General features: G+C 43.9%; 1 protein-coding gene across 1 annotated transcript; it reads right to left on the bottom strand.

Moving 5' to 3' along the window:
• Positions 1 to 888: 888 nt before the first annotated feature.
• On the bottom strand, positions 889 to 5,434 carry SSTR1 (somatostatin receptor 1). Its single transcript, NM_001427909.1, is given in 2 exon segments — positions 889 to 4,832; positions 5,269 to 5,434. A coding segment is annotated over 1 exon segment (1,176 nt). The 5' UTR covers positions 4,489 to 4,832; positions 5,269 to 5,434; the 3' UTR covers positions 889 to 3,312.
• Between the last annotated feature and the right edge of the window lie 10,240 nt (positions 5,435 to 15,674).

Below are 15,674 nucleotides of genomic sequence, written 5' to 3'. Positions count from 1 at the left end.
CCTTGCTGCAGCTTTTAAAAATAATAAAAGAGACTTGCATAGTGAGAGAAAAAAATAATAGAAATGATGAAAGTCCAGTTATCCTTAATCATATTGTGATGATGTATAGAACCATATAAAGCATAGAGTCACAGGGCATTTGAAGGCATTTGAACTCTCCATCCCCAACTCTGCTTCTGGAATCACTGCTATTACCTGCTTGGAAAATAGTCCTTTTTGCTCATTTTGATATGAAAATAAAACTGCTCTAAAAAGATCAAGTCTGTTAAAAACAAACAAACTTCCCTAATGATTTCTTACATTCTCCAGAGATTGATATGGCCATCACTGAACAAGGCAGAAAATACATCCATCTCCTATGTCAAAATCTGATTTTTCTATTTATTTTGCCACTGTCTTCTGGGACATCTTTAGGAGATAGTTTTCCCCTTCCGTTGTCTTTCCTCAGGATGTAAATCAGCAATTACTTAGTTCCCAAAAAAAGTCTGAGGTTATAAATGGGGGTAGACAGTAATTTTATCTGCGAGAGATTAAGATATCATCCACTTAGTTTGGTAACAACAGAGTGCAACTGAGTGCATTGCTTCCTGTTCATCCTGGCTCAACTTTTTCTTCTTTCTCTCTCTCTACCCTCTCTCCCTTTCTGAACTAGCCGACTTTTCTTTTTAACAAAATAATTCAGGGTATAACCACAAACTTGGTAAAATTCCCAAAAGTAATCTGAAAACATTCTTCTTAAAACCTAAGTGACATGTAAGTCAACTAAGCTAGTGTGTGTGTGTGTGTGTGTGTGTGTGTGTATGTGTTACCAAGTAATCCATTGAAACAATAAAATTCAAATAGCAAAAACAACTTGCAACAGCATAATACATCTGTTTATTTAGTTAATATTACAATGGTAACAGGTTAAGAGCACTAAATTTGTATCCTCTTAGAAGGATAATGATTAAGATTTTGATTTGTAAATTTCACAGTTCTTAACCATTAAAAATCTATTTTCCAAAGGAGTAATAATATATATTTTTATTAAGGGACAGATCTAAACTTTCTGATTTATGACCCAAAGCATATTTGTTCATTAGTTTAAGCAAAACATTAGGGATATCTTAACTCTTGGTTACTGCTTTCAGGAAAGCACAAAGTTGTTGAAGCAAATATACACAAAACGTATTTTTCAATAGTGATTTTAACCATTGTATATCATGTCAATGAGTGAACCTGAGAACCCCAGATTTAGTATCTCCAGATTGTTGTAACACACTCTGGCTTAAACAATCAACCAACAAACATGTATTTAGTGCCTACTATGTACAAGCCAGCATACTAAAGCAATACAGGAAATATAAATAATTAAAATTATTGGTCCTCACCCTGCTCAGGCTTCCAATGTAGTTGGTAATATTAAACACAGACACAAATTATTTCACTTTCAATGTCCTCAAAAAAAGTGATGATGTTAACTGGATCATATGTAAGAATCACCTCTGCTGGAACCCGGAAGGAGCAGGGGCATCTTCAGCAGTGATTAAAGTCTCTGTCTGAATTAGATTCCTCAGCTCCAGGTTTGAGTGCTGCTTGCACTCCTGAAACTGAAAGTGTTCCAGCCAGACTCACACCTGTCACCATCAGTGGCTATACTTAGACTCATGGACTCATGACAATGGAGCAAGATAAGTATACATATGTCCACATCATATATATATATATACACTCAAATTGTATATAGGGTGATGTTCCCCTATATATGTCTCCTGGAAAGCCAGGAGTTCAGGACTTTCCACTGTGCATGGAGAGGAGGATAACCCACATTACCATTTATGTATTATCCTAATAAGACAAACAAGAGACTATAGTAAGAAAAGTATGAAAAATCTCCAAACTTCACTCAACACAATCAAAAATAGAAAAGCTAGAGGAAAGGATAAGATAAGAGGGCCCAGCATTGAGGAGAGGCGTTGAGATGGCCAGGGAGTGGGGCAAGAGCTTGCCCCTACTTCCACTTCCATGCCCGCCCCCAGGGTCCCAAAGAAAAGACCTGGGGCTAGGCAAGCAGAGAAAAGGAAAGCAGAGACACATTTTCCAACACGACAAATAAATTAATAAATATATATGTTAAACAAGAAAATAACTTCTTAGGCACCGCTTGAAAGGCAGCAACCCTCTAGAGACCAGGCAGGCCCCACTCGGGAGCCTGCAGGTTGCGGCGACACCGCCAACACTGGTGGACTCTGAAGACGTCGCCCTAGGTCCCCCGCCCCCGGCGCCCGGTCTTTTGAGATACACTGGAGCAGGAAACCTTATCTCTTGTTACTTTTAAGTCGGCTCCTCCGGAAACTTGGGTGAGGGAGAAGGCCAAGGCGGGCTGCAGCCCTGCAACCGAACCCCGAACCCCGAACCCCGGGGAAGGTGTGCCCTGCACTACCCTGCCCTGCCTAACGCAGACGCGCGGCCCGGGAGCGCCCAGCGCTTGGTCTTTGAAAACGCCCAGTAGGAGGGTGATTCCTATTACGCGCCCACACTCCGACCCCGCAATCTTATAAAAACTCCTCATTCGGCTTGTTCTCAGCTCCTTTTTGCTCCAAAGGAGGGCTTGGGTGGGGACTCCAGAAAGCCTGGAGTTCGAAGCGCGGGACCTATTTTACTAAGCACCTGGCTCTACTCTGGGTGGAGTGAGAGTGGTGGTGGCGGGCGGGCGGCGAGGGGGGGACGGGGGAGGGCAGGGAAAGATGCACCTTCACCCAAGAGTAGGAGAAAAGACCAGCTGCTTAGATCTTTCTCAAGTCCGACTTTCCTTAAGGAGAGCGGTCATTCCCGGGACTCCAGTAGGGGCACCAGACAGAACCTGGACAGCGGCCCCGCGCGGCTAGGGACTAACCCCGAGGGAAACCCGTGGCGGTATCCGTGGCTCAGCTTAAACAAACAGCAATAACGACTGGAGGGGCTGAGGATCAGAATGAGTTGTTAATGAGTTCGTGATCTCCACTGGCGGGACGGTGCGGAAGAAAGTATCGAAGTTGCAGGGTAGGGAAAATAGAAGGAGGGTCAGAGGAGTAAGCGCAGTGGAGGAAGGAACAGAAAGTGGGAGACCCAGAAAAAGGTAGCCCGAAAGCCTTCCCAGTTTATAAGGAAAGCTCTCACTTCTACCATTGTCGCGCGCCTTTCTTGGGTCCCTCCATCAGAGGCTGTCAGTGTCCTAGCCCCACGTTATCCCGACAGCACCCTGGCGCCCTGGATACCGTCCCTTTCGCACCCGGCCTTCCCTTCTCCTCATTCTCCCCCTCTTTTGGCTCAGGGCCCCTGCGTGGCCCGGGCTCAGAGCGTCGTGATCCGGGACGTGCAGGTGCCATTACGGAAGACGCCGCCGGACTCCAGGTTCTCAGGTTGGAAGTCTTCCACACTGTAGGCACGGCTTTTGAGCGCGGTGGCGTAATAGTCAACCGGCTCCTCCGCGGCGTTGTCCATCCAGCTGAGGCATAGGATGCGTTGGAAAGAGCGCTTGAAGTTGTCTGAGAGAAAGCCATAGAGGATGGGGTTGGCGCAGCTGTTGGCATAGCCGAGGATGACCGACAGCTGGCTCACCGTGGCGTCGTCCTGCTCAGCAAACACGTTGACCAGCTGCACCACGTAGAAAGGCATCCAGCAGATGACAAACACCATCACCACCATCATCACCATTAAGGTGATCTTGCGCTCCGAGCGCTTGCGCTGCTGCCAGCCGGCCTTGAGGGCCACCATGCGCATCTTAGCAATGATGAGCACGTAGCACAGGCAGATAGCCCCGACGGGCAGCAGGAAGCCCATGAGAAATGTGTACAGCACGAAGCCCACCAGCCAGCGTTGAGCGGGCTCTGGCATGAGCATGTTGCAAGCCACCGTGCCGTCGCTGTTGGCCGCGGTGCGAGAGAAGACCACGATGGGCAGGATGACGAGCAGCGATAGCACCCACACGCCCAGGTTTACTACCTTGGCCACGGTGGGCCGGCGGTAGCGGGCCGCCTTGATGGGATGCACCACGGCCACGTAGCGGTCCACGCTGAGCACAGTCAGACAGTAGATGCTGGTGAACATGTTGACCGCGTCCACGCTGAGCACGAGGCGGCAGAGCAGCGCACCGAAGGGCCAGTGGCGCAACAACGTGGAGGTGACCAGGAAGGGCACGCTGAGCATGAGCAGCTCATCAGCAATGGCCAGATTTAGGATGTAGATGTTGGTGGCCGTCTTCATCTTGGCATAGCGCAGGATCACGTAGATGACCATAGAGTTCCCACACAGCCCCACCAGGCACACCACGGAGTAGATGAAAGAGATCAGGATGGCGCTGCCCTGGCCCTCGCTCAAGGTCCCGTTCTGGGACGCATTTCGCCCTGGCTCCTCCATGCCGTCCGCAGCGCCGGCCCCGGGGCCCCTGCTGCCGCCGCCTTCGCCGCAGCTGCCCGGGCTGGGGCTAGGAGAGGAGGAAGGAGAGGAGGCGGTGCCATTGGGGAACATCCCAGCTGAGGGGGGCCAGTGGGGCTGCCGGGACTGGGGCTCTCTCCTCGCGCACCCGCCGCCTGCGCCCTCCCTCCCCACCCGACCGCTTGCCTGCAGCCCACAGCCGCCCAGCGCCTCCGGGTACAGCGCAACCGCTGCGGGGAGCGCGGCTCCTACCGGCGCCGGCGGGGCGCACAGCCCAGCGGTTGCCTGGGCTCTGCAGTTTGCAGCTCCGGGGTGCCCGGGCACACGCGACCGTGGAGAGGAGAGGCCAGGATGCGGGAGCCCCGCACGGCACAGCCATTAACTGGCGCGGCTCTGGGCTGGTAAATGATTAATAGGCACCACCAGCGCGTCAGCAGCTACGAAAAAAGGGGGTGGGGTGAAGAAAGGGAGGAGAGCACATAGGTGGCTTTTCCCCCCCGCCCCCCATTTTTTTCCTTCCCAGTCCTGCACTCTGCTCAACTTTAGTGGCTCCTTCCGGGGTTCCCTCGCAGCACCATCTGCCTCTCGCTCTCAGAGGAACCAAGAGAGTTCCTCGGCCTTACTGGAGGGCGGGTGGGAACCAAAGGTATAGATTCTGTCTCATTCCACTCCTCTCCTACCCAAAGCAAAGACTCAAACGGCTCCATGAACATGGATGTCTGGAGTTCATCTCAGTTTCCCTCCATTGCTGCCCTTTTCTCTGGAGACCCCAGCTCCTATCCCGTCCCGCAGTCCAGAACCCTAAATTCCCTCTTCCCACCCTCGCTTGCCTTGCAGCTCAGACCCGCCAGGGAAGCTCCGGGCCCTCCTTACCCAAAGCGCGCAACCTCCAGACTGAGACGTAGATGGCCGGTGCAAAGTGCATGTGCGGTCTGTTAGCAGGTTGACGATCTTCGCGCAGACCAACTCCCTTCTTTGCGCCTGGCCCCAGCACAGGCGCCCACGCAATTACTCTTAGAGTCGCGGAAACTGGCCCTAAGCTGCGAGCGTTATGAGAAGAAAGGACAACCACCGTGCGTTAGGGGCTTCTGCGCTATAACACAGCAGGCAGCTTAGGCTATTGGGAGTGTTCAGGGACATGAGTGAACCATTTGCAAATCTCTTAATAAAGCTCGTAGCGCTCAGAGCCCCCCGTGTCTCCCACAGGAATATCGACTGCAGAAACGAGGACGCGCGGCTGGGAGCTCTGGAGGAGCTTGAGACTCCCTCCAGAAACCTGCCAGGCGCGGTGTTGGGAATCCACCTAGGTATTCACTCGGGAAAGATAAGGCTGAGCCGCTTGGAAGGGCTCCACCCGCGTCCCTGCTGTACTTTGTACCCTGGAGAGTTGGCGGGCTCTGGCAGACGAGAGTTTAAAGGCTTGGGCGGGCGGGGACGCCAGCTCTTCTAAATCCAGGTGAGGAGCTGCCGTCGTGCGATGACCAGACCTGTCACCAACCCCAGGAACGGCAGGGCGACATTGGAGTTTTTCCGGGAAGAGCTAGTATGTCAGCTCTTTCTGAGGCTTGATTTGTGACCTGGCTCTGGGTCACGTGCCCAAACCATTAGGAGATATCAATGTAGGCAAGCCTGAAGCTCGCTGACTTCATTTAAGAATCAAAACGGTTTTCCCGTAAGAAAGAATGTATGTTCCGTTATCAGGATTTTAAACGAACCCTGGGACTTACCACCATTCTTACTCTAGGGTCTCTTTGGCTTTCCAACTGTTCCTGTGGAAGGAAGAATCACACTCCATGCAACTTCCCTGTTCGTTTTCATAAACGTTGCTTTGCTCGGTAAGATCCCTGCAAGCCTTTATTTGAAACTAGCCTGTTCACAGGAAGAGTGACCCGCAGCAGCTTAGTGCTCTGCCTCCTTCAAGCTTTGCTGTCTCCAGTTTTTCCTTAGTTTCTCCTTCTCCTCAACCAGGCTGTGCCCGCTGTACTGTAAGTCTCAGCTTTCCTCCTCTCAGTAGAGTTTACTCCAAGGAGAGGCTAAACTCCTCATGGAGGCTATCTGTACCGGTCCAGAATGAAGAAATGGATGCAGAAATTAAAAACAAAAAAGTATATTTCCTAATGCCCTGTTGCTTTATCCAGGTAATCACTTACATATACTGCATGTGTTTTAGTTCCCAAAACTAATTGTCTTGAACAGGAAAGAATAACTTCTGTAGTGTGTTGATGATAGCAATCAAAGACTAAAATAAATGACAGACTTTCATAGGAATGTGTGCAATTATTAATGAGGAATGTGCTAGGATGGAATTTGAAATTTCATAAGGCTGAAACTGTTTTAACCCATTGTTTTACCTGAACAAATTGCCTTCTTTAAAGTGGAATGTACAATTGGTGTTTAGTTATATTTATTCTTCCTTTACAAATACAGCACATATGGAGAGAAAATAAATGTTCATTAAGTTAAAAGAAAAGAGAGTGGGTATTGTCCCAGAATCCCAGAAGAGCATTTTACTAGCCAAGCCTCATATAATGGCTTAGATGCCTCTGCCAATCACTGACTAAAGACACCTGACTATCTGTACCTCTGGGAGCTTGGATTTCAACAGTCATTATTTAGATGCCTTGGCTTTGATCATGGTTGCTCTTTGGGAAGTGGGTGATGGGAGTCAGTGAAAAACAGCTCTGTTGTTCAGAATTTCATTAAATTCACTTTCAGCTCATCTTAGGGAAAATTTCTCTCAATTTTGTGGCCTCATATACAAAAGAAGAAAACTTAAGACCTGACGTGAGAATGCTTTTTATTTTTATTTTTTTGAGATGCCACTTTTCACCCACTAGGATGGCTATAAAAACATTTTTAAAAACAAAAAATAAACGTTAGTGAGAATGTGGAGAAATTAGAACACTCATACATTGCTGGTGGGAATAAAAAATGATGCAGCAACTTCAGAAAAAAATTTTGGCAATTGCTTAAACGTTTAAAAGTTTAAAAGAATGACCATATGAGCCAGCAATTCCACTTCTATTTACTCCTCAAAATTGAAAACAGGTGTTTAATCAAAAACTTGTGCATGAACATTCATAACAGCACTATTCATAATAGCCAAAAATTAGAAACAATCCAAATATCCATCAATTGCTGAATTAATAAATTGTGGTATATCCATACAATGGAATAGTATTCAACCATAAAAAGAAATGAAGTACTAATACCTGCTTCAGCATAGATGAAGCTTGAAAACACTATGCAAAGGGAAAGAAGCCAGACACAAAAGGCCACGTGTGGCATGATTCCATTTATATGACATGCCCAGGACAGGCAAATACATACAGACAAGGTACATTAGTGGTTGCCAGGGGCTGGGGGCAGAGGGGAATGAGGAAGGACTGCTTAATGGGTATGAGCTTTCTTTTTTGAGTGGTGAAAATGTTCTGGAATTAGATAGTGGTGATGATTGCATAACATTGTGAATATGCTAAAAATCCCTGAATTGTACACTTCAAAAATGATTAAAATTATAAATTTTATATTATGGGAGTTTTAGTTCAATTTTAAAAAGCATGAGAGAAAGGCAAAGAGAGGGATTGAGATGGATATAAGCTATGCAGCATTATTAAATCTTTTCAGTTATGTATTTATTTTTAAATTATTATTATTATTATTATTATTATTATTATTATTATTATTATTATTTTGAGACAGGGTTTTGCTCTATCACCCAGGCTGGAGTGTAGTGGCACAATCATAGCTCACTGTAGCCTTGATGTCTCAGGCTCAAGTGATCCTCCCACCTTAGCCTCTGGAGTAGCTGGGGACTACAGGTGTGCCCCACGATGCCTGGCTAATTTTTAAGGTTTTTGTAGAGATGGGGTCTTCCTATCTTGCACAGACTGGTGTGGAATTCCTAGCTCAAGCAATTTTCCTGTCTCAGCCTCACAAAGTGCTGGTATTACCCGTGTGAGCCACCGTGCTCAGCCCAGTTATGTATTTCTAATTATTGTATTTGTGAACTAATCTATGAACAAGAAAAACAAACAAACAAACAAAAAGCGTGGCATTTCTGGGCCACCAGGAAGGTGGATTGGGGTTGCAGCTATTTTCAAATTATATTAAAAGCAGGAGCCCAGTTAGAGCGCTATCTTCCCCTCAGATCTCAATTTAATGTAAATATTTCCAAAGAAAAAGGAAAACTGATATAGGCATGAGATCACTTTAATTTGCAAAAAAACGCAGCCAATGAATAGTCAGGACTCAACAATCTTCTTGTCTTGTTAAAAACTTTTTAAGTTCACATGTCTAAAACCTTGAAAATATTAGGAAGAGCTTGTTTTCTCCCTACAAGTTACCTGTCCTCCAGCCCTCTTTGGTTACCATCTTTCCTACGCCTCTGTGATATGAACATTTATAGATAGAAAAGAAGGAGATGTTTTCCAGAAAGGGGAAAATGAAATGTTCCAATTTAGGAAGTTGCAGATTCTTAAGCAGACTGATTTTCTTCTCTCATTGTAACTTTCTCCTACAAGCTATACTCTCCTGTGCTATCATGTACCAGGTGCACACTTTGATTATTATATTTATCACACTGTACTGTGGCTTTTTGTGTACTTGTCTGTACCCTCTTATAAATTTGTAAGCTTGTGGAGACCAGGGGCTTGCATTTTATTCATTTTTCTATCCCCAGCATCTAGTGCAGTACCTACAAAATGGCCCCAAATCACCTTGTTTTATTTTGTCAAGGCATCCCATGGATAGTACTTTCCTCTTTTCTAGATTATAAAATGTAGATGCAAAGAAATAAACTGTGAGCTCCTTACAAGTAGTGCTTTACTAGCTGAGGAATATCATCATGTGTAATAATTCCTTATACACTTAAATTATTCTAAATAATTTCAATTTGCATGTCCTATATCAACAATTGTCATACTGATGACTCATTCATTGATCATTCTTGGTCTTAAATTTCTCAGCAGAGAAAGGGCTCTGGAAAATGGGTAGTACATGCGTTAGTAGCTAATGATGGTTATTTAATAGTGTCATGCAGTGTGAAAGTCATCATACATGGACGATCATTTCTTTTTAATAGCAGTTTTGAGCCTCAGTTCGTTTGGTGGAATAGTAATTATCAGCACCTCAACTTCTGCTTATGTCAAAATCATTACTAATGTGGTTTTTCCAATCAGCGCCTGTGTTGATCCTTAAATGAGCACCTCTACTTCATACCAATGATAAAGGGCTGGCTGGAGCCAGGGATTAAAGGGTGCACTTCCTGGAACATTGTCTGCAGCAGCAGAATCAGTGTCAGGTTTACAAACACCTGTCTGGACAGATGGGACCAAACTGAGTATAAGGGGCTAACACCACTCAGCAATATGGCCTACAGCAAAGGTTGTGTCACTTAAGGACCATCTGCCACTAAGCAGTTAACATGATGTCAGTCTAACAAGAAAGTTACCAGAGCACAAATGTGGCTATAGGGCTAAGAAACAATCCTGGACTTCATTTCTCAGGAATACCCAATCACAGCAGCCATGGTAGCCTGTGGTTTAGTTCATCACCAACCTCAGCAAACTCACCCTGGCCCACTGATTTTCCTATTGCCTCTTCTGTGAACAGCATGACAGAGTCTTTTTTTGTGCTTTTAGCAAAGACCCATATGGTGTAACAACTCCTATTCTTCCCTATGTTTTCTCTACTACAAAATAATATTTCTAAAAACAAGAATTCAGCACATACAGGAAAGTATTCATTACAAACAATGGAAACATAAAAGCAGAACAGGAGCACATTCATGTTATCTGTATTATTTTGAATACTCCTTATCAGTAATACATTTTTCTGTAATAAAGTCTGTTAGTTAAGGATTTTAAGATGGATGCATTAGTTTAAAACTATTGTCTCAAAATCTCTCTTTTTTTTTTTTTTTTTTTTGAGAACGAGTCTTACTCTGTTGCCCAGGCTGGAGTGCAGTGGCATGATCTTGGCTCATTGCAACCCCCACCTCCTGGATTCAAGTGATTATCTTGCCTCTGCCTCCTGAGTAGCTGGGATTACAGGCGCCCATCATGCCCAGCTAATTTTTATATTTTTAGTAGAGATGGGGTTTCAACATGTTGGCCAGGATGGTCTTGATCTCCTGACCTCATGATCTGCCTGCCTCAGCCTCCCAAAGTGCTGGGATTACAGGCGTGAGCCACTGCGCCAGACAATTGTCTCAAAATCTTTAAAAATTTTTTTTGGCATTTCTCTTTTTTAGCAAAAATCACAAAGAAATGCTTTCAAAACCACAAACCATATTTTTGTTTATTTTGATACTTCAATTTATGTTTGATTTTGAGCAGAGGATTTAAATACTTATAGCAAATCATTCATTCCTTGAGAAAGGGCTGTTCCTTTGGAGCGGGCTATATCTGTCAATCAGCTCCACCAGCCCAGCAAAGAGCTAGGGTGTGAAAGGAAAGCCTGTTTTGTAGATGAAAACAATGTAGGCATCTAAACGCCCACCACCATGATACTGCCACTTTGTTCTCATTTTAAATATGTTGAGGCAGGAGTCTAGGTTCATGTTTCACCAGCCAAAACACTTTTATTTAGACGATGAAGCAACTTAAATGATTGATCTTTTCTCCCTTTCTGCAATTAAGTTGGAACTGGTCATTACTGGTTCTAGGTTGACAGTCTCTCCATCTCCTTGTCTTCTCCTGCTGGAGGCAAAATGGGGGGCTGTGTCTGTGAGCTGTCAGACTGGAACTCAGAACTACCAGGAGTGGTCCAGAAAGAGGTCCTGGATCCTCAGCTCACTCTCCCCTCTTGAGAGTGGACTGCCTCTCCTCACCAGCACCTGGCCCTGCCCCTGTCTCCTTTTGCCCACAGTATGGAATGATACTTTACTTAGTCCTTGAGGAAGTAGCCTGTGCTACTCCTTTCCTACAACCTGACATCTCCTTTCCTGCCAGAAGAAGGAAGTAAGAAGATAGCATAGCCCAGGTGGGGACACCTGGCCTACACTCCTTCTTTGTTGACTGTTTGGTTGAGCCAAGATTTCGCTGCTTATGCCATTAGCCAATGCAGTGGTTTCTGATATTATATCCTAATTTTAAAAAATTATTTGTATGTGTTTTATTTTATGGAAGTAAAATTCAGACTGCAGTAGAAAAGATTTATTTCCAGCTATTTGCCCCATTTCTTAGTTAAAAGGAAGTGGAAATTAATATCAGAATTCCACTATGTATGAGTAATGTGTGTTTTTAATTGTAACTTAGTAATTTACTTATTAATTTAGCAAATACTTAGGGAATGCCCACTGGGTGGCAGGCACTGTTCTAGGCACAATAGATACAATGACAAATTAGATTAATTTTCTGTGGAATTCTAGTAGGGCAGAAAGACAGTAAACAAGTACAGGTACTGTAATCTCATTTCGTGATAAGTTCTAAGAAGATAAGTGGGGGTGAGAGGATACAGAGTGCTGGAGGGGTGGGTGCACTTGGTATAGATTAGATGGAAAGGGAAGGAAAGAAGATGTTTGAGCAGTTATGAATAAGGTGAAAGTAAAAGGGCACATGTCTGATGAAGGTTGTTCCAGTCAAAGGCAACAGCGCACATAAACCATGGGGATTCTGCAGATGTAGGTGTTGGCATGCTAAAGCTACACATTCCCAATTTTAACTTACTTTCTACAGTCATAATTTAGAGAACATCTCTAGGTGTAAATAATTAATTATTTATTTTGATCAGCACCTCATATAGAGAATACATGAAGATCCTGTTCTTTCCCGCTTCTAGCCACATCCTTCCCGGCAAGGGAAAGAGTTCCTGCAGCCAACAACTGCCCAGTCTGAGCCTGCAAGCCACATCTAGCCCATATGCTAGATCACAATCTTCTAGACTCCATGACTCCCTGCCCAGAGGCTCCAAACCCACTTCCAGGGAAGTGTGAGCCAAATACATGGCCAAGAAGAGGCTCAGAGCTGACTAGGAGAGGATGTGGCAGATGAGGAATGAGCTTGGCCATAGGGGTTCAGGTATCTGTCCTAATGTACATGAGCCTATTCACTGGGCAGGACAAAGCCAGGAATGGAAGTTGAAGTAGGACAGGCTACTGGTGGGGGCAAGTTCCAGGGTAGAGCTTGTGAAGAGGGCTAGGAGTCTAAATTGGACTCTGTCTTTCCAGGTCATAATGAAGAGAGATGATAGGCTATATTTTATTTAACGGACTCTGAGCTTGATTGATAACTTTCAAGGTAAGCAAACATGCACACCAAACAAAACAGTTGGGCCTTTGGAAGAACTTGAAGCACAGATGTATAACCCAAGCCATCAAGAAGATGGAGAGAGGATGCCACACCACTCACTTTATTCTTTTCTGACTATCCCCTTGGTCTTTTTCATTCCAAAATAAAATTTTGCTCTTCCCCCAGTCAAAAATAAAAATGTTATATAAATAATGATGTAAATACATACACACACATTAAATGAACATATATATGCATAGGCTTGAAAGGACAGTTACTAAGATATTAACAGTGGTTATCATCAGGTAGTTGGGTTGTGAATGCTTTCTTCTCCCTTTTGCAGAGATTTTCTAATTCTTCAGTCATAAGCATGCATTGCTTTTAAGTAAGATAAAAGCAATAAAAGCTTTTTATACCTTAAAAATGAAAAGACTCCAGGCCATAAGTGTCTGTTCTATTTAATATAACATTTGCTGATTTATTTTCTCCTCAATTATTTTTACTTTTAGAAAAACACTAATAAATTTATTCTTGAAATTAACATGTTGTGATGTAAATTAAATGGCAAACAAAACATACCTGTCAGAAGGTGGTAGAAGGAACTGGAACAGGAGCTACAGCAGTCTATTATTTTCTAGGCAGCCCCTATCATCCCATAGCTAAGTGATTCATTGAGTATGCTTGAGTCTGATATGCCTATCTTTTGGAATTGCTTTATCATTGCTATATAATGTGATTTATTTGTGACATAAATCACAAGATAATGTTTGCGAAAGCAAAGTGTAGTCTAATACCAAACATCAGGGCTTACATCTCATATTTTCCATGACTTTAACCTTGTGCTGGTTGTTTGATCCCTCTGTGCTTCATTTTCCTGATTTGTAAAAGGAAGTAACAGTGCATCTATCTTGTAAAATTGTTAAAAGGATTAAATACATTAAAAGTGTTTAAAACAGTGTCTGGCATATAGTAAGCACTATGTAAATATTTAGCTATTATAAAATAATTTCTGAGGTATGGGTTACAATGTAACACTGTTTTTTGAATTAGCCCCAAGACTTGAAAAATCCATTTTTGTCCCTTGTTTAAGAGCTTAATACAGTAGGTCTGACATTCACTTCTGCAGTCTAAAAAATACTGACAGTTTCTATGTGCATGATACTTACCCTTTCTTTTTCCTCCTGCCTATCCAGTTGAGTCCCATAATTCCAACACTGTGAACTATGTTCCATTCACCAGTTTTTGGTACATGACACACCCTCAGCTAAAATAACTCTAAGTTATTAATCACACCTATCTAGGTCATACTGAAGTCAATCTAGTCTACCACATGGTGAGGATTCATACTAATCACTGAACTCATTGACTCAAATAACCCAAATGTTTGAATGTTACATATGCACAGTCTAAGTTGAACTTAACTTTTATTTTGTCTCAATTTCCAGTGAGGCTCCAGGCTCCCAACCTGATGACTGCAATTGGGAAATGTATCCACTTTCTAAAGAGAGGTGCTAGTCCACCCCCTTAGCCCATTGCCTACCTCCATATATGAGAGTAGAAAGGAAGTTGATAGTGATTAATTCCTTAGAGACAGTTCTCACAGTGCTGTGCATTTTTCTTCCCACAAAAGATGGAAAGTGGGTGCTTACCCCATCAGTAAACTGTGGAGGCTTCTATAAGACCACTTAAAGAGCTTGGTAGTATCCCTGAACATTTGACAAGACACAGAGACTGATGTCTGATTCTTACCTGGAAAACTTAAAGGTGAACAAGCGGCCCAGTGGGAATTGCTTCAGGTGGTAGAGTGAAGAGAAAAGGCTATGGAGGGGGGTGCAAAACGCTGGTTCCCACTGAAAGTGGAGCAGAGGTGGTGTTTCTCAGGCACTGGCATGGACAGTATGGCAGGCAGGCAGGTGGGAGCCCCGTGATGGGCCTGCTCTCCACCCCAGGATGAGAGGACGCTCAGCGGGAAGTTCGTGAAGCACAACAATCAGTAGCTGAGTGGGGAATGCAGCCAGCTGCCCAAGGATATTGGGCACGCCATCGAAGGGCACAATGGGTGGTCTCCAGCAACAGAGTGGGCGATGCTGAAGAACCCACTGAAGAATTTCAAAAGAGAAAGAAGCACTCACAGAGGGCACAATGCATGATTATAACTGCACCGCTCAAGGAAGATGTTGGCTGTCCCCAAATGATTTTCCCTCTCCCCTGCAGGAACCAAAGACAGAGAAAGGGGTGAGGGAGGTAGAGTAAAAAAATACTGCAAAGACATGACAAAGAATTAACCACTTCCCTCTTCCCTACTGCAGGATCCAAGCATAGGTCGTGCTGGAGCTGGTACAGGGACAAAGAGATTTAAGTTCAATGAGAAATGAAAATTTCAATTTAAAAAGGATTTTTAAAATAATGTCTGAAAATAAGACTGTTAATGTCTGAAAGTGAACAAAAAAAGCTGTGGGATCTGTGTGTACTAAGTACTTTCCATTTACGGTTTCAGCATATTTAACCCTTCCAACTACACTATGAGGAAGTTTCTATTTACTACTCTCATTTTGCAGATGAAGAAACCAAGGCACAGAGAGGTTAAATAACTGGCTCAAAGTCACACAGTCAGAGCTCGAATTTGACTCTAACAATCTACCCTAAGGCCTGTGCTCTTAAACATCATGCCACACTGCTGTGGTCTTATCTCTTACTAAACTCAATTCAATTAAAGTGTGGTTTTGAGACCACAAAATTACATAAATAGCAAATTTAAGTCATTTTTATGTTTTATGCATTCCTCAGTGAATCCAATAATTGCCTCAGTCTTCTCCTCTATTCATGTTGCCTAATTATTTAAAAGTAACTAGACCTCATCAGAAATTTGGAGTGACATGTTTTGAAAAAATTTAACCTTAAAAAAATGTTATTATAAAAGTATTAAGATTGATGAGCCATTGGTATTTTGGTACCAAAGAAAATGCATTTTCTGTTAACAACTGACCACCATTTCCCAATTCCAAACATGTGACGATCAGTACTGCAGGCAGCTTTGTGCTATCTTCT

This window comes from Pan troglodytes, chromosome 15, assembly GCF_028858775.2.
Source record: "Pan troglodytes isolate AG18354 chromosome 15, NHGRI_mPanTro3-v2.0_pri, whole genome shotgun sequence".
NCBI lineage: Eukaryota > Metazoa > Chordata > Mammalia > Primates > Hominidae > Pan > Pan troglodytes.
Note: the sequence above shows the minus strand (reverse complement) of the source record. Positions and strands in the feature narration are given on the sequence as shown.